The sequence below is a fragment of the Pseudorasbora parva genome, chromosome 18 (genome assembly GCF_024679245.1).
Source record: "Pseudorasbora parva isolate DD20220531a chromosome 18, ASM2467924v1, whole genome shotgun sequence".
Lineage (NCBI taxonomy): Eukaryota > Metazoa > Chordata > Actinopteri > Cypriniformes > Gobionidae > Pseudorasbora > Pseudorasbora parva.
In genome coordinates this window covers 30341586-30360888 of record NC_090189.1, presented here as the reverse complement: position 1 = coordinate 30360888, position 19303 = coordinate 30341586, and the positions used below count along the sequence as shown (strand labels likewise).

Here is a 19303-nt window from a genome sequence, read left to right as displayed (position 1 = left end):
CAAGGGCTTGACATTCTTTGTCTGGGACAAATAAAATATAAAAATAACCAGAAACGCAAGAATGATTCAGATTTTTTCGTTGTTTTTAATATATTCAATGTAAACAGCTTGATGAGTGTATCTCTGCCTCTGGTACGTTAACAAGTCCCGTTGAGGCTCGTGCTGACCGCTACATCAAAAACACACTTCATTGGTAACTGTTGATTTCATGAAGTCCTGACAGCAGTGACCGTGGAGATCCACTTTGCGACGCGACTGAAGCGATGTTGTGAAGCTTCCCGTAATTTCTGCGTTCAAATCGGTTCAAATGCAGCGCTGCCTTCCCGGAATGCTGTGCTGAAGCATTGAAGTCGCTCGACGTCACCCATAGGAATAAAGTGGAGCGTGGCGCGGACTATTACGACGACTGGATCTGCACCTGAGCGAGTGTTTTTATGGGCGTGCATTTCCTCTTTCGCTCTAGTTAGGCGCGCGCGCACCCTACCGGGAGAAGAGCCCGTACGGCCCATACAAGGACCTTGCACTCTATCGACATCAAGCCGACCCATACTCGAAAAAAACTCTCCGAAACTTGTGAGAAACCGGAAGGAGTATTTTTAACACAGAAATACTCCATCAAACGTCCAACATTAGTTTTTGAAACTTTGTCTATGTTTAGGATGGGAATCCAAGTCTTTAACAGTGTAAAAAGCTCAGTATGCATGAAACAACATTTCACCCCCCCTTTAATAAGATTTTTAAAAATGGCCTTTATAAAATTAAATAACGCTCTGGGGTGAATATCACAAATATGCAGATTTAGTAGGCCTATATAAAAGCTGATAGAACACTGATGAGAATATTACTACAGAATCAATTTAATTTAATTTGATTAAATTAATTTTTAAGTTGATATTTACAAGAAATATTGAAATTGTTACTAACTTTTAACTGCTGTAAAAAGCACCTTATTTGTTTAAAGTGTTTGCATACCATGTTATTGCACTTTTGTTCATTTAGCAGCCCTTTTGTATTCATTATTGAATTTTGCGCATACTGCGATTAATCGCGATTAATCACAGAAAATCATGTCGCGTTGCCCTGCATTAATATATATATATATATATATATATATATATATATATATATATATATATATATATATATATATATACATATATATATATATATATATATATATATATATATATATATATATATATATATATATATATATATATATATATTATAAAATGTAAAGCACCTTGAGATAAATGCTTTAGATAAATAGTTTTGAACTGCAAATCTTCACATTTCTTTGAAATATTCCTGTCCATGTATTTCATCTCAATTTAAATGTTGACTATGAGTTCACACATACACCACACTTATTTGGATCAAACGCCAACGAAAAACCACATCATATTTTTCAATTGGATATCTAATTATTCGCATGGGCCATTGGTGCTTGGACTATATTATTGCCACTGTATTATTAATCTTCTTTTATTTATGCACCCTGTTTATGCAGTGTATTAGCAAAATGGGATGATTTGGTAAGGAAATAGTATAATTGTGTGCATTATTACATGGACTTATCGAAAGACATTAGATATATTTTTATGTTGACAAACCTTGAATTTATTTGAAAATGATAAATGTACAATTAATAACTAGATGCAATATATGGTTTCTAATAGCCTACACTGATGAATGACAGAAAATGTGACATCTTTTTTTTCTGACTAATAGGCTATATTTTTTTAAGGTACAGGGCTCAAAATGACCTACATGCAAGGACGAGAACGATCCATAGGCTATTTCTAAATAAAAATAAAATATTCAGTTATAGCCCATTTCGATTAGCACTATAAAATATAGCCACTAATCCTTTTAGTTTGATTTAAAATGGTTCAGAGAAACATGTTTGTCTTAAGAAATAAAAAATAAGCATACACCAGCTCTGTTTGTGCAAACTGTATTAAATAACCTCGAGAAACAGTGTAAAAAATCTAAAAGCTTTCCATGACCTCTTTAAGTGATTTATGAATCAAGTGCTATGCTTTGTACTATAGACTTTTAAAAAAAAATAGCTTTGTACCATAGACTGTAAAAAAAAAATACTTTGTATCCGTCTCGTTACGTTTCTCGAAAAACTACACTTCCCATAATGCCTGCAAAGGACGTCATGCCCGCGTCCGCTCCCTCTTGACGCACAATAAGCGTCACCGTAGTAACTGGCCGATCCGCTGTGCTGTGTAGATTAGCGCTGGAGAGGCGGAAGGGGCTGAGGGATTCTGTTATTATCGGTAACAGATATCCGAGTCCACCGGTGTTTTAGTGCGGACTGGACGACGAGATATCGAGGCGGAAAGCCCCTGCTAAAGCGCCGAGATGTTGAATATGTGGAAAGTCAGGGAGTTGGTGGATAAAGCGTGAGTATGCCCGGGCTTTTGCTTTCTAAAGAGCTTGTGTATCTATGCAGAGGCCCGTTACTTATGAAGGTGCGGATCCCGTGACGTCACGCCCTCAGCTGATCAATGAGCACCACACGGTTAATATAACAGTATGATCTCTCTTATTTCACTATTTTAAACCTATTTATGACCTCTTCCCGATCATGCGTGCTCTTCTATTAAATCTACACAATTTCCACGCTTATTTATATTTTTTCTCTGGGTTGTGTTTCAAATCCCATTGAGCTGCCTACTTAGGCAGCATCTCTGTGCATGACAGGAGCTTGCAGCATTTTGGGGCACAATAGGCGCACTTTACCTTTATATAATGCTCACAAAATATTGACTAGGTTAACAGCCCAATAATTTCTTAAATATGTTCTTATCTGTACATTTCTGTTGCAGTTGTTAAATCGCTGAAACATATTATAAATCAGCAGCAAAATAGCTTGAACGGTATTTCTCGTCATGATTTTTTATGCTGCAGTATGTGTGTTGTTTAAATGTTAAAATACAGTTAAGACGATTCCCAGGCCCGTTATACATGCTAGCTAATTAGCCTATTAGCTTAGCTAAAGGCACTATGTTAAATTCATATGAGGGAATGGATAACGGTATCGCTCAGCCTTAACATCACATTCACAACACACACGTCGGTAATGACAAACTTGACGATTCAGTTGTCAACCCTAAAATACCTCGCTGAATGACCTTAGTAGTACCTGAGGGCCTTGTTTTGATCCATCAGTGCTCTTCACCTGAAAATGAAAGAGTGTCCATTCAGTCCTTGAGATTATTTATTTAGCAAGCGGTGGCCACACGTTGTGGTGCATATTGATGTAAAACATAAATATTAGTTTTGATTTTGGTACGAAACGTTATTTATTTATTGTAGATTTTTTTTGCCCAGCTAAATGAGCAGTGTATTTTATTTCTTGGAAAGCCCAATTGAAGCAAACCGTGGCTTTTTCAAGTTTTCTAAAAGTTAGTTAAAAAGTGTTTTATTCTTGGTCACAAGTCACAACTGAAACTAGATTGATAAACAGCAATGTTTTGTCAGCATAACATAATAGAAAGTTGCCCACAAAGGTTGTATATCATCCTGTTGCTTGACTAAGTTAACTAGCTAACTGATGCTTTGCTCACTTTGTTAAACAGCTACCAATGTGATGATCTCAAAAAACTGTTGTAAATGTTTCCTAAATTACTAAACAGAAATTTACCTGCTGGTAACAACATCATATCATCCAAATACCAACCAACAACTGTATCTTAAAGATACACTGTGTAACTTTTTTTAGTTTATTCTTAGTTAAAAACACTTAGTTCTTTCAAAAATATGTGCTCATTAATGTATATTTACTTCTTTCAAGTAATAAAGTCTCGTAATTCTCGTAAGTTTATAATATGCCATTGAAAATACATACGGGTGAGGGGTTCGAATGCCGGTCGCCATGTTGCCCCTCCATCTTGAAAGTACATTAGCCAAAGAGGGACATACCCGTAAATCAAGCTTCGCCATTGCGTTTTAATACTCGATGGCACCGTGTCGAATATGAAGAGGGGGATTGCCATGTTAATCTTGGACTAAATCGGCCACCGTATAAGTTAAAAAGAAATTAGAATTGAGAGGAACAGAAACTAATATTCACTGGATGGTCATATACAATTACACAGCTAGATGGGGGAGTGTAGCTTTAAAGTTTCATACTTTTTTTTATTACATTTTTTAAAGGTTAGGGTCCTTTTATGCTCTTTTATGATTTTTTTTTTTAGGGTGTACTAGAATATGTTTTCATGCTTGATTTGTTAAAAAAAATTACCATAACCACGGGCTCCTCTCAGAGGTAAATATTGAGGATGTCGTCAATTTCAAACCAATTCAAGAATTCAAGAAAATTCAGATTTAAGAATGCTAACAAACAAGAGGATCGTTCTGAACGGATTTAATGCACAAACTTTGCAAGCAAAGATTTCACTGGACGTTTTGGAGTGCTATAAGGTTAATATTCCTAAGGGGTGGTGAACAGTCTTACTAAAGCGAGAGCTTACAAAAGCTACAGTAATAAACACTACTTCAGTACTATAATGTTGGCTAGCAGGCTAGTGGTGCCAAACAGCTTTGTCCTTTGTTTACATCATAGCAACAACCTAAAACTTTAGAACTGTTAATAGAAAACACAACTAGAAATAATAAGACAAGTTGTGATCCACAAACAACAGATTGTCCTGACAAAGTGGGAACTGCCATTTTAGGAGTTCGCTATTGAGCTTAACCTGCATTTCTCTCTCTTAGGTTTTTGAAGTGGTTCTTCGTGAAATGTGCAGCACACAGGTTATGTTCAGGGGGACCAGTGTTTAAAATACATTTTAACCTCTCTCATCAGCCTTAGAAAGGTAAAACAAAAAAATGAGTTTTGAAAACAGTGGGAAAACTGTGTCTGTGCCACCTATTTGTCTGTGGCACTATTTGAGGGAACAGCCGTTTGTAGTGGTGTCTGAAACCATAATGGACATTATTGAGTGCACTCATTTAATCCCACAATGCCCCACAATAACGAGTGTACAACTCTCAATTCCTAGAGAATACTCATAATGCATTGTGAGCGTCACTCATTCAATGTATTCCCACGGCTGACCAGAAGATGGCGCCCAACGCTGAATCAATCATCCATCCATTTTCTTAACTGCTGGTCCAATGTGGGTACAGCATAATATCATACAGGTGTAAATTCCGTTTTCCGTGATAATTAAATTATTCAGTTAAGGTTTATACGTTGTAGTTTTCATGACAGAATGTAGGGAATGGTGAATGAGGGTATAGGGGGCGATTTCGAACACTGCAAGTGTCTCTTTGATGTAGTGGACAACATTGTCTTCTCTAATGCAGCTCAACCAGGCCACGTCCCTTTTTTGCATATTCCTTGGGCAGGGATTATTTAAAGCTGCAGTCCGTAACTTTTTGCACTCTAGTGGTTAAAGGGGGGTGAAACACTCAGTTTCAGTCAATCTCATGTCAATCTTGAGTACCTATAGAGTAGTATTGCATCCTTCATATCTCCGAAAAGTCTTTAGTTTTATTATATTTATAAAAGAAATATGGGCTGTACCGAGTCTTTCCGGAAAAAACCGAGCGCCTGGAGGCGTATCGTGTGGGCGGAGCTAAAGAATGACGAATGCGCAAAGCGGTGACGTCCTCAAGCGTGGAGAAATCCATGGCTATCTCAGCTAATAGATATGATCCAGAATCTAATTCGGAGGCTGAAATAGAAACAGCAACAGCAGGACGTCCGTCTCTGTGGTATGTACTGTATTTAGTGGCCTGTCAACATTTGTCTTTACTCTCAGTTTATGAGGACATTATTCGGTTTATGGACTATTGTATGAGACCAAACCTTAGTAGCAAGCAAAACGGTTTTGCACGTCAGACTAGTGTAACGTTATACATCGAACAGCAATGAAGTCCGTTAGCGCATTTGAATGATGAAGCACGAGATCGTGTCGTTTACTGATGTTTACTCACGTGACGATAGTCAACAGCACAGACATTTGAAGCAGTTTTACTCACCGGCTGCTTCCAAAGCAGGACCGAACCTTTATGGCTGGGACGGCTCCGTCAAAAACACACTTCTTGGAGTGTGGAGATCCACTTTGCGATGCGACTGAAGCATTTCTGCGTTCAAATCGGTTCAAATGCAGCGCTGCCTTCCCGGAATGCTGTGCTGAAGCGTTGAAGTCGCTTAATGTCAAAGTGGAGGAATGAAGGGGAACGCGGCGTGGACTATAACCAACATTAGTGTTCACGGACGAGTGGATCTGCAGTTGAGAGAGTGTTTACAGCGTGCATTTCCTCTCTCGCTCTAATCACGCGCGCGTGCACCCTACCGGGAGAAGAGCCCGTACGGCCCATACAAGGACCTTCCTTTCTATTAACGTCAAGCCGACCCATACTCGAAAAAAACTCTCCGAAACTTGTGAGAAACCGGAAGGAGTATTTTAACACAGAAATACTCCATCAAACGTCCAACATTAGTTTTTGAAACTTTGTCTATGTTTAGGATAGGAATCCAAGTCTTTAACAGTGTAAAAAGCTCAGTATGCATGAAACAGCATTTCACCCCCCCTTTAATAAACAGAACTGCATGCAACTTGCGGAAGAACATTGCAGCCGGAGCTACTTCTCTCTGTGTATGTCTATGGCGAATCACGCAGGTACTGTGCTCCTCCGCAGCGGTACCTACCAGTCTGGCCTGAAATAGTCCCAATATAAATGCTTATTATAAGTGTACCATAGTGATTAAGGGTAAGAAAAAAACTCGGTTTGGAAAATGGATTAATGTTGTACATTCTCATTATATCATTTTTGTAAATCCTGAACACAAAAAAAGTTGCGGACAGCAGCTTTAAATGAGTAGCATTAAATGAGTGACTTCATAAGATCCAGGTAAAAAAAAAACACGCTGTAGTCCAAATGAGTCGCATGTTGTAATTCTTGGAAAGTGGATTCTGTTAAATAAAATGTATCCCTTTGGAGTGGACTTTGAGCTTTCTTGCAGATATTTTATGCTCAAACAACAACATTACACACTAAGTTGAAAAAGTGCAAAAGCATAATGTGACCGCTTTAATTATGCTTTAATATAATTATATTGGTGAATTGATGTGCAGGATATGAAAGGTCTAAAACAAGTTGAAAAACCTGAGAAAAATGGTCTCAATATATTTGTTGTGACATTCCCATGGCCAAGTCAGAAACAATGACTTGATTGTATTAAGGTCTAAAGGTCAAACTGCAATATGTGAAAACTAACCATGGGAATTACATTTTACCTTGTGTTTAAGAATACATTTTCTAATCCAAGGTACCAAGGAATATTTTAACTGTAGAACTTACTGTTTTGTACTTCTTTTTTGTGAGTTTGCCCCATTTAGTTGAGCATTTCTGTTTCTAAATTGATCAAAAATCGCTAATATTTATGCTTTCAGTAAAAACTTCTCAAGCAACGTTTTTCTGACTCCCTGTTTTCTGGGTGTCTGTCGCACAAACTTGCCCTGCAGTCAAGTTAGTGTTATATGTAATGGATGCCAGAGCTGAAGGCGTCTTTTAAGCATGCATGAATTCAGCTGAAAGGAGGTGGATATTGATATAGTTGGTCTTTTCATGGTCATTCATTTGTGTAATGTTGGGTTTGGCTTCTTCGTATGTCCTTGCAGTGGTACCACGTTGATAAATAAATAGGTTCAGGCAGCTTTTGTTACATTTTGTGTAGTTGTTTGTGGCAAAACTTAAATTGTTGTGGTTTAGCATACTAGTGATGCTTCATTATATTAATTTAGTTTCATTATATTAGTTAGTTAATTTCATTATATTAATTTAGTTTCATTAAATTAGTTAGTTAATTTCATTATATTAATTTTTATAAATCACAACGAACACTTAACAATTACCTCTTAACATTAAGATGCAGGGACTCCGTTATTTCTTTGCACTGTTTAGATGCTTTGTCATAAGGCACTGATGCAGAGTAACGTTACCTTCCCATGTCGTTTCAAAGAATGGCACAACAGTTGAGTATAAACATCACCTCAAATGGACGAGGCACGCTCGCCGTCAGTGGAGGCTCACGCTGTGGAGACAGCTTAAGGGTTACTTTAGCGATTAGCATATGGCTTTCTATCAGTAGAAACCCTGGAGTAGGGCTGGGCATCATTTTGATTTGAACGATTCCGATTCTTTAGCCTAGAAATCTAGACGCACCCTAGCGGCAGCAAATTTAATCTACCCGCAAGTGTCGTCTAGGAACTCTCAATACCCTTCTGAGCTGTATTCCTCACAATCTGGACGGCCCAATCACATCGTGTATAGAGTCGGCGGGCGGGGCCATAATGACAACGGCCGAGTTGCGTTTGCGTGCTTCTAGTAAACACAGAAACTGGCGAACGGCAGCTGTCTTTTGAATCAGCTTTGACCGCGACTTTGGAAGACTTGGAGTTGAGCTTTTCTCTGAGAAAAGAACAAAGAACGGCACTGAAGTCATTCTTAAAAAGGGAAGATGTGTTTGGAGTTTTGCTGACCGGATACGGTGAATGTTTAATCTATCAACAAGCTCTGCTTCACCTTCGTTGCTCTGGTTGGTGTAGCGCTATCCTATCGCGTGCAGAGGGAGTTTGACAGACAACCGTTTATCCCGCCCCTCGGATTGAGCCCTGTCTATGGTGAGTTTCCAGACCAGACATCTTGATTTGGGTCTGGCTTGTCAGGCTACCGATTCTTACTTTCATTTCCGATTATTTTCGATTCTCGATTCCGATTCTTTGAGGGGTGGAGTCAAAACATGTCACATCGATATTCAATGCTATTTTCAATACCATGGGGGGAAAAACACTGCATATACGGTCAATTGGATATTTTTTATGTCAGTCATCAAAAATGAGATCACTTTATATGATAAAGCTTTTAAGCTTTTTCTCATATATAAACATTGATCAATTACTATTAAAAATATTTGCTAACTCAATGTATTTTTTACAATAATAATAAATGTGTTTCAATAGCTTACACACAGCACAAGTAAGCTTGATTTCGATGGGTAAATTTAATTTAAAAAGACGAATAAACAGTAATAAAATAAGAACAAATAAACATATTTCAAAAAATAGCACAAATTAATGCAATAGAAAAAAAGATACAAATGAAATAGACTGCTTTATTTTTTCAGGTAGGTCTAACATTCAGGTAAGAAATTGAATAAAAAATGCAAAGTAGGCTAATTAAATTTAAAATAACATTGGATAATGTTTTTTGTAAAAAATTAAATAGCTTCATATGAAACCATTATACACAAGTTAATCAGTCAAGAGCAGTTGATCGTTTGTCTTTTTGTAGTTTGACTTTGAATAACTGCTGTCCCTTTAAGAACTGCCGCACTCATGGATCCTGAACACTGTTCCTGTTACTCATTCTTCATTTCTTCCTGAATTGTTTAAGACTGTGTTTACATTAATACTCTTCAAGATGTGCTCTGAGATTATTATTTTTTTGTATATTTGACCAATAATAAGCTGGAAAAAGAAGAAAATTTTTGCACTTGTATGTCAGAGGCGGCTTTATAACGGTGTGTGTGTGTGTTCGCTTAAGATGTGAGCGCAACATCTGCGGGGATTAGTAGAATTATGTGCAATCCCGCACGAAATTCAGACTGATCAGACACTAATACTAACGGTGGAAACGGTGCGGCAAAGTGAATATTTTAACTTCTCAAGTTAATTCCTATGAAACTTAATCTTCCAAAGGCATGAACTGAAAACGTGCCAGACTGAACACGCGTTAAGAACTAAGAACGCGCTTACCTCAGCTCTGATCAAGAGAGCTCATTCAGTTCATTCACGATGAGTGTAAACTTACTCCTGCTGCGTGTGTGCTGACACTCAGCGGCTATATCACAATATATTGAACAGACATTTTCAGTTTTTATTGTAGTGTCTGTTCTCTTACTGAACTGGTTTTATGAAGATAAACACGGTGGTGGGTAGGGCTGGGCGATATGACGAAATATATCGTCTGGACGATAGAAAATGTCTATCGTTTTATATAAGGCTCTATCGCTTACGCCATGATAAGGCGTTTATGGCAGAATTTTACGTCAAGATGCACCTCACACCACAGCATGCCCATGCACGCTGCAATACATAAACAAACAAAGAGGAAGACGGTAGTAGACGCGGTTCAGACCAGGGTAATTCTCAGAGTAATTATGCCAGAATAGTGGCATAAGCGCTCAAAACAAACTTCAGACACAGACGCCGCAACGGGCTTTTACGCATGGCACACCATATAGCCATATATTGAAATATTTTAATGGCAGGTGTAGGGATGGAGAAAACTAAACATGTTCTTGACCGACCACCGAGCCTCATTAGCCGGTTGAAACCGGTTAACCGATTAGTTTAAAATATGCTGCGCTATTTGAAATAACAGCCGCGAGCCGCGCTCCCTCTCTCTCTCTCGCTCTCTCACTCACACACGCGCTGCCGCCTCCCTTCCACTCACGTCACTTTTTTAAAATCCCCCACAGCGCGAAACACGAGTCCCGCAAACGCGCCGCAGAGGAGCTTGTTTGTAATCAGAGGACAAATGGCTCATTAGTTTCGAAATGGTTTGGGTACAAGGTGATCGCGTTGTAAATAAAGGCATTTGTCCAGCGTTAGAAGCTCATTTGAATCATTGCCGCGGCTCATTTAAGAAAATGACAGCTCCGAAGAGACGCCGCTTTAGTTCGAGGTAGTGTAACAATAATAAAGAAAGACGATCAACACCTTATGTGTTATCACTGAAATGAAGATGTAATATATTTCCAAATGTAAGCCCATCTTAAGCGAAATGCACGCTTCATACTGTCGTCTGCCCTGGTTCTAACCTCGAGTGTTTACTTTTTGCAAACCTTGTGAGCGCGCAAACCCAAACGCTGTGACCTCGCGGCAAATGTTTTTATTGGTTTATTAAGTACAAACAGGCGAGTTATGAAAAATTGAGTGCGAGGGATATGTTCACTCACACAAAAAGATTTTGGAATGAGACGGCTAACTGTAGGAGCGTTTAGTCCACTGTCTATAATAGCCTAATTTAGAGATCACTTTTTTATTTATTTTAACCGACAACTTTGATCGGTTAACGTTGATAAGGTCAGCCATCGGTCAAACGGTCATCGGTTAACATCCCTAGGCAGGTGTTAACTTTACCAACAGTCTTTAAAAAAAGGTTCTAAATAAAATAAAAATGTAGTCCATACTACCTTTATTTGTTTTGTATATCATTTCAAACTGCATTTCCACATTGCAATTTTGTATAGACTATTCATAAACTGAATTAACAGAAAAATTGCTATATCGTTATGTATATCGTTATCGGGATATCAAATGAGCTATATCGGGATATGAAATTTTGGCCATATCGCCCAGCCCTAGTGGTGGGAAAGTAAAAGTGATTCAGTAGCGGTGTCTTTGGGAGTGGCCTCACCGGGCAGTGAAGCATTCTGGGAATTGTTGTCTTTCATCCCCATGAGACAAAAATACATTTTCTGTCTTTTCTCAGTCTAGAAAGCACCAAATTCAAAAATAATTTCCCATTTCTACTACATTAATGACTCAGTTTAAATACAGATTCATCTTCCCAGCGCTGAAGTACCCCTTTATGGTGGTTAAACAAGTTTGTGGTGTTACCAATCTTGGTTGGGACGACAGTCTTGCATAATTTACAGACAACATTGGTCTGACTACGGTCAAACTTATAAAATCCCCAAAACTGCCATACTGGCAAAAAAAAATTTATCTGCTTACCCCCAGAGCATCCTAGATATAGGTGACTTTTTTTTCTTCAGTAGAACACAAATTAAGATTTTTAACCATTTAAGTCTGTCAGTCGTATAATGCATGTAAAAAGTAACACATACGAGTATGAGAAATATGAAAAAAACATGCACATACAAATCCATATTAAACCCTGCAGCTCATTGCGACACATTGATTTAAGACACTAAGCGATCAGTTTGTGCGAGAAACCAAACAGTATTTATATCATTTTTTACCTCTAATACACAGTCCAACAGCCTTCAGCACGCTATCACTTCCTGTAAGTGAGGTCAATGTATACAATATGGCGTAGAGATATACGCGAGAGGTCACTTCCGGTGCGTGCATAAACAGTGAAACTACACACTAGGGCTGTCACTTTTTATTCGATATTCGAATATGCATTCGAACATGACGTGAAATATCCGTAATCGAACTATAAATAAACTATCCGGTTTTTAAAGTGCCATGTAGCACAATTTTTTACAGTCTGGTGCTGTTTGTTTATGTGAATGTGAGGGAGTTCAATGTCACATGCTTTGTCACTTCTTCTTCATTAGTTCTATATATGGACTGAATGTGCACTAGCACAGTTCATTGGCGCCCTCAGGCTGCCAGTATGAACTGAAAACACAGCACATTAAGAGTATACAGCGCTCATAATGATACATTCGTGGATTTTGGATAAAGATTGAATAAATAATAGTTCTCTGTATATAAATTTGAGTCAAAGATATGATAATCTATCAATATTTCTATCTATCAATATGTTGTTTTGTCGCAAGTCTTCATGATGACCACAGAGGAGTTTTTTATGACACGGATATATATTACAATCAAAAGGTACAGTGATACCTGATTTTTATATTCATTATTCATTATTTTAGTTTTCAGTTCAGTTAATTCAATCCAAGTAAATGGAACACTTACGAGATGTCACCCAAAATCACCCTGTCCCTTTAAATCTTTCAGAAAATGATGTAAGTGTATCGAATTATATTGAATCGTATCGTTGGCTGAATATCGTGCATCATATCATGAGATTAGTGTATCGCTACTGCCCTAATCCGAATCATGAATCGATACGCTGATTCATACCGATTCGAAAAAAAATTTGAAATCGGCCTATCACTATACAAGTCGTTATTTTGTTTTTTTGCGCACAAAAACGAATCTCTTCGCTTCATAAAATTATTGTAGAATCACTGTAGTGAGATGGGCTTTGTAACGACATCTTTAGTGCCTTTATGGGTCTTGAGAGAGGAAATGACATTGGTGTCAATGAAAGCCATTCTGAGCCATCGGATTTCAACAAAAAATTCTTAATTTGTGTTCCGAAGATTTTACGGAGATCTTACAGTTGTCGAACAACATTAGGGTAAGTAATTAATGACAGAATTTTCATTTTTGGGTGAACTAACCCTTTAAGTAGCATGGTACATTGTGAGCCCGGTTGTGTCCCTCCTGATATGGGACTCCAGAGATTGAATTTTGTTTTTAAATATGTTTGACAAGATGGAGTTGATCAGTTCTTTGGCTGCTGGGAGATTGTTTGGAGTTATGCACAACCACAATGACTTGTTTTGGTGATCCACCAACAGATGAGAATCATAAATTAAATCGTCCAGCACATTTCCAACAGAAAGCGTGAAATGCCATGTTCATTTTCCATGACTTTACTGCATTGACTTGATTATGATAACTGCAGTACATTACATGGTTGGATATAGTAATTAAAAATAGCCGATCATTCCAACTTTGTAGTTCTTGTCTTTCCAAATGCTGTATTTACTGCGCTGTCTAAGAAGGTAGGGTACTACATTTAAACAGGCAGCAAGCTTGCGGTTTTTCCCCTGGCATACGCTACAGTGGAAACCATTCTTCTTGTTGAAAAAGGACTTTGTCCAAAACCTATTTTAAAGTTATTTGCTCTGTTGAATTTTAACAAGATTGTTTACAGAAGTTATCTTAAAATTAATATGTCAGCATCGAAGCTTCCAGGAAAGTTAAAGTTGGTGTGAGATTGGTTTAAATTCTTATTTGCAATTGTATATTTCATCATCATTAAATATAGTTTTGTTTCTTCTTGTAATAGTAGAATAGTCCAATAGCAATTTTACTGTATATTCTACTAAATTCGATTTTGTTATAACTTGTTGTAGGTAGATGTCAGGTTATGCTTGCATTGTTCTTTTTTTGGAGTCAGAATGTGAATGACCCAGCTTGTCTGCTTTAAATGTGTTCTGAATACTTAAGTCCTCGTCATTGATGGGACTGTCACTGGAAACTGTTTATCACTGCTGAATGTACAAAATCAATAACAGCTGGACAATTCCATGGAATTATAAGTATGATTAATCAACAAATAGTCTTCCTTTATGTAAACCATACAATTTGGTCAAATAAGGCAGGGGTAGACTGGGCCAAAAAAAATGGCCCTAGACTTTCTGGCACATAGCGGCCCACCACACGCCTCACCTTAAATCCACCAGCTCATTATGCACAGAGCAATTTTTCACACAGCTTACCAATATAAAAATATAAATGCTATTTATTCAGAAATATATATGCTATGTATTGAAATGCGTATCATTAACATGAATGCATTATTGGCATACTTCTCTACATTATACTTTTTCTTTCCTGGCGCACAAGGCAAATAGTAAATAATTTAGAATTTTAACATGTCTCTTTTCCATACAGCCACGTTTAATATCACTAAAGTACAATACCTACTATAAAGTCAGTCCATATAACACAATGCTCCGGTATGGTCTAGAAGTCTTGCAGATTTTTAGTGGTTGTAGTATTTGTCCTTTCAGGAGTAGAGCTCCAATTGTGGAAAAGAGTGTAAAAGTTCTTCTGTTAATGAAAAATACAGCATAGAATAATTTCTGAAGGATCACGTGGTACTGAATACAGATTAATGATGCTGAAAATTTAGCTTTGATCACAGGAATAAATTCATATAGAAAAGAGCTATTTGAAATTGTATTAATATTTCAAATGTGTTTTTTCAAAAATTTTGATCAAATAAATTCTGCCTTTTTTCAGAATCATTAAAAAGTTAATTATTTCAAATATTTTATCGCCAGTGTTAAAGTAATGCATGTGTTTTATTGTGAAATTACAGAAGAGAGCCTGGAAACAGATTCACAAACATTCACTCTTATCTGAAATGCGGAAAACAGCCATGCTAGGTCTGGGAACACCATTGGAAGGGCTTAATCCGGGGGGTGGGATGAACAGTTGTCTTTCAAAGTCCCCCTGCACGCAACAGGATCTAGCTAGTTGACCGATTAAAGTTTTGCCATATACGGTCGGTAACACATCTACCTTTTTTAAGAATGACTTCAGTGCCATTCTTTGTTCTCTTCTCAATGAAAAGCTTAACTCCAAGTTTTTCGGAGTCGCGGCCAAAGCCGATTCGATAGGCCGCCGTTTGCCAGCTTCTTTTTTTTTTCAAGTAGCACAGCGGAATCGTCACAAATCTGCCGTCATAATGTTAAGCCCGCCCACCGACTCTATACACGATATGATTGGCCTGACCAGAGTTCGTTTTTTCCAGCTCGCGCGCCTACAGACAGTTGCTAGACGACACTGGCTGCAAATTAGATTTTCTGCCGCTAGGGTGTGTCTAGATTTCTAGGTTAGTTTCTTTGGGCATTGTGTGACGAATAATGTAAATGGCATTCAAATTTGAGGATTTTGTGTTTTTGACTCAAGTGGGCTGCATGTGCTGTGCAATTAATCTGGGCTGATGGAAGGATATGCTACGTAAATTCACTAGAATACATTTTTCATATATATTTACATAGCATTGGGGCAGCCCACCATGAACACTCCCGGTGCTCCAAATGGCCATTCCGCCCCTGAAATAAGACATTGCAGTAATTCTGAGACCAATCGCAATGTATCATCAATTTATGCTGATCTGCGCGAGTTGCACATATAGCCTTTTTTTCTAAATTAACAGTGTAAAATCATATTGTGATGAAGTTCAAATGGAACATTCTGGGCGGAAACCAAAAATGAACTTTAAAAAAAAACAAAAAAACTGACCCTATGTTGACTGAGAAAGTTTATAGCAAGCATTGTGAACCTGATCTAAACTGGGATGGATTCGTTTTAGTTTTGTCAACTCTAAACCTACTCTGAAACTTAAAGTTTGTTCAACTGTCTTCATGTAACAGGCCACTGAGCTTTATTTATATATTTATTTGTTTGCTGTGGAGCTCAGAATCCAGTGGTAGCCTCCGCTTAGAATCACCCATCTCCATAATTCACATCTCTTGGGACTTCTTTCCCTAGCAAACTTTCCCTTGTCCAGGTATCATGCCTTTCATCTCTTAGCTGGTTGCTTTCGTTCCTTCTCCGTCATACTTATTATAAACCGCCAGCATCCTCATCTCCATCGCAAAGCTTTATCCAGACCTTTGCTTCCCTCTGAAGCTCCAGGTAGTCTTTTTAGTCTGAGGTGGCGGAGCAGGAATGCTGAAACCACTCAGAGAGCTTTCATGTTAGGCGTCTTGAGTTTGTTGTGGATTTTTTTTTTTTTTTTGCAGGCCATAGCTCCACAGTGAATGTGTAAGTACACCCATTCATTTCTAGCGAAGAACAGCAAAGAACTGAATAAAAGAAGTGGAGAGTAAATCTCGGCAGGCCCATAGAACAAAGAGGCTGCGGATGCAAAGAATGGCAAGACGCCCCTACGCCTGTCTGTGCCCCCTTCTCTTTGTGCGAAAGAAAGCCTGCCTCTTCTGCTTTTGTCTTTCCTGCATATTGAATATTCCAGTAAAATATGTGCAGCACAGTACACAGCACTGTACGTGTGTCTGGAATGTATTTGTGTGTGACTGCTCTACAGGCCGCTTGCTTGCATAAACCGACATCATTCATTATTCAGTTGCCTGAGATTTTCCTTGTAATCTTACGCCAACTTTGCAGCATTCTCTCTGCGTGTTTGAGTCGCATCGATTGCCATTCCCACTGTCCTGAACTCTTGCTTGTCATTGAAGCAACCTATTTGTGGTCACGGTCACGCTAGTAAATGTGCTGCTTTTGTGTCTGATTGGTGATATTATTGAGGTAATAAGTCTCATTTATGACCAGACACATCATGCTGTAAAATCATATGGTGCTACAGCCAAAATAACTTTTGTTTTCCTTTAAATTTCTTTGAAAAATATATTTTTATTATTTTTACTTATTATTGTTATTATCATTATTACTGATCACTCTGATGTATTCAGAGCATTTTTCACTCTGATGGTTACAACACAGCATTTTAGAGTCAATATATTTAAACTTTTATTTTCTTCTTACTTTGCCAATTGTATGCATCTTAACCTAGATGCTTATCCTCTTTATCTTGGATACTTTTACATGGCTCTTTTATTGCCCCAAATGCTACAGTATCAAGTTATTCCATTGCAGAATGGGATTTTACCATAATTGTAAATAGTATAATATTTATTATTCCTTTATCTTGTACAGCATGACTGTTGCAGTTCAGATGTTGGACAAGAAGGCCTGGCTCCCAGTCTCAGCTCTAATTCATCCCAAAGGTGTTCTATAGGGTTGAGGTCAGGACTCTAGTCGAGTTCTTACACACTAAACTTGTTTATTCATGTCTTTATGGACCTTGCTTTGTGCACTGGTGTTCAGTCATATTGGAACAGGAAGGGGCCATCCCCAAACTAAATGTATTGGTATGCTGAAGCATTTAGAGTTCCTTTTACTGGAACTAAGGTGCCAAGCCCTAACCATGGGGAAAAAAACACACACCATAATCCCCTCTCCACCAAACCTTACACTTTGCACAATGCTGTCAGGCAAGTACTGTTCTTCTGGGAACCGCCAAACCCAGACTTGTCCATCGGATTGCCAAACGGAGAAGCATGGCGGGTCACTCCAGTGAACAGGTCTCCACTGCTATAGAGTCCAGTGGTGGCGTGCTTTACACCACTGCACCGATGCTTTGAATTGCACTGGTTGTAAGGTTTGGATGCAGCTGCTCGGCTATGGAAAAGTCATTCCGTGAAGCTCTCTACACACTGTTCTTTAGCTAATCTGAAGGGCACACAAAGTTGGAGGTCTGTAGCTATTGACTGCAGAAAGTTGGCGACTCATGCGTACTTTTGCATACACAAGTTGCATAATCTGCAGTTGCCAAAACTAGCAGTATAAAAACACTGCTTGTTCATTAATGATGCTTATGAAAATGGTATGAATAAATAGGCATAAAATGTATACAATGGCGATTTACTCATTTATTCTGCTTGCATTTCATTAATAAGACCCAATGATTGTATCCAGCCCCGCTTAACGTACAAATACATGATGTAATGAAGCTGGAAGTAGAATGTCAGTGTGGCTTTTTATGGAATAGTGCTGGTTAAGCAACTTAACATTCTTACTTGCCAGCTGCCACACAATTAGATCCATCTTTCAGTCATCGAGACCATATGTGCAGCATTTGCCTCCATCTGAAGAGTCTGAATTACTTGAGGAATTTTGCGGTTTTGTTTTTGAAAGTGTTTACAGATTGAATTTGCTCTGCCATTAAGTCAAACTGATCCATTGGAAAGACCACACCACCCACAAATCCTGAAAGTGACGCAGCTGAGCCGGATTGATTTTCTTGTAGCCAGTTTTTGCTGAAGTCATTGATTTGAATCAGATGTGATTTTGGCTTTATTGACTCTTCAAATGATTGTGAATCAGCTACGTCGTCTTTTTCCAGACCACCTGCTTCCACGTTCCAGCAAGATGCATGTGGCCCACCTGCTCATCATCCAGCACCACTTGACTGTCCTTAATATCTTCCAGAAGTTCACTTCCACTCTCCCACCCTCTTTACCCTTTGGGATTGTGAGAGCGAGGCGGAAAAGCCACGTTTTCACATTAGCAATGATTATGGAAAGTGTTTGCAGCTGTTTTAAGAGTTTACACGTTAAACCTTGCAGAGTGCCACCTCTGCAGTGGTTGTTGTGTGGTTCTAATTTCAAGTATGTCGTTATCAAATAATCTTTACATAAATTAAATAAATAAATAGAATTGATCTTTGATTTACAGTTTATGTCCATGTTGATGGTCTATATTAGTAGGATGCACTGGATAGTCTGGTCTAAAGGTCGTGCCACACTAAGCTTACAGTCAGCTATAATCGGGCCATTGTTGAGCATCTGTGGGTCTAGTTTTTGCAGTTCGGCTCTGTTGAAAGTAGTCTGGCCTCCATCTGCCGATTGACCTTGTTGAGTCGGTGGCGGAGCCAGTCGGTGAAAGAGATCACTCTGATTGGCTGTTCAGCTAGCAATTCAGTAAACAAAAAACAAAACGAAAAAAAAAGTCAGGCAAGCAAACAAGGAGAGAAAATTCCAGTGCCATTTGCTACTCATTAGACATATTAGAAGCACTGCTTTATTTATGGTTTGTTTATCCAAAGTTCTAGCTCTTCCGGTTTTCTGTTTTGAACGACGAATACAGACTACTGCCACCTGCCGTTGTGGGGAGTTATT

At 38.3% G+C, this 19303-nt stretch overlaps 1 protein-coding gene and 1 long non-coding RNA gene across 3 annotated transcripts in view; one reads left to right on the top strand and one right to left on the bottom strand.

Annotated features, from left to right (window-relative positions):
• Positions 1-3391, bottom strand: part of LOC137045961 (uncharacterized) — a 5010-nt gene extending 1619 nt beyond the window's left edge. Inside the window, exon 1 of the long non-coding RNA XR_010898887.1 lies at positions 3158-3391. This is a non-coding gene — a long non-coding RNA (uncharacterized lncRNA). The remainder of the gene's footprint in view (positions 1-3157) is intronic.
• clint1b (clathrin interactor 1b) overlaps positions 2223-19303 on the top strand; it is a 48048-nt gene continuing 30967 nt past the window's right edge. For both annotated transcript variants that reach the window (XM_067422985.1, XM_067422983.1), the window contains exon 1: positions 2223-2414. In XM_067422985.1, coding sequence (XP_067279086.1) covers positions 2374-2414 — 41 coding nt within the window. In that variant the 5' untranslated portion in view covers positions 2223-2373. The remainder of the gene's footprint in view (positions 2415-19303) is intronic.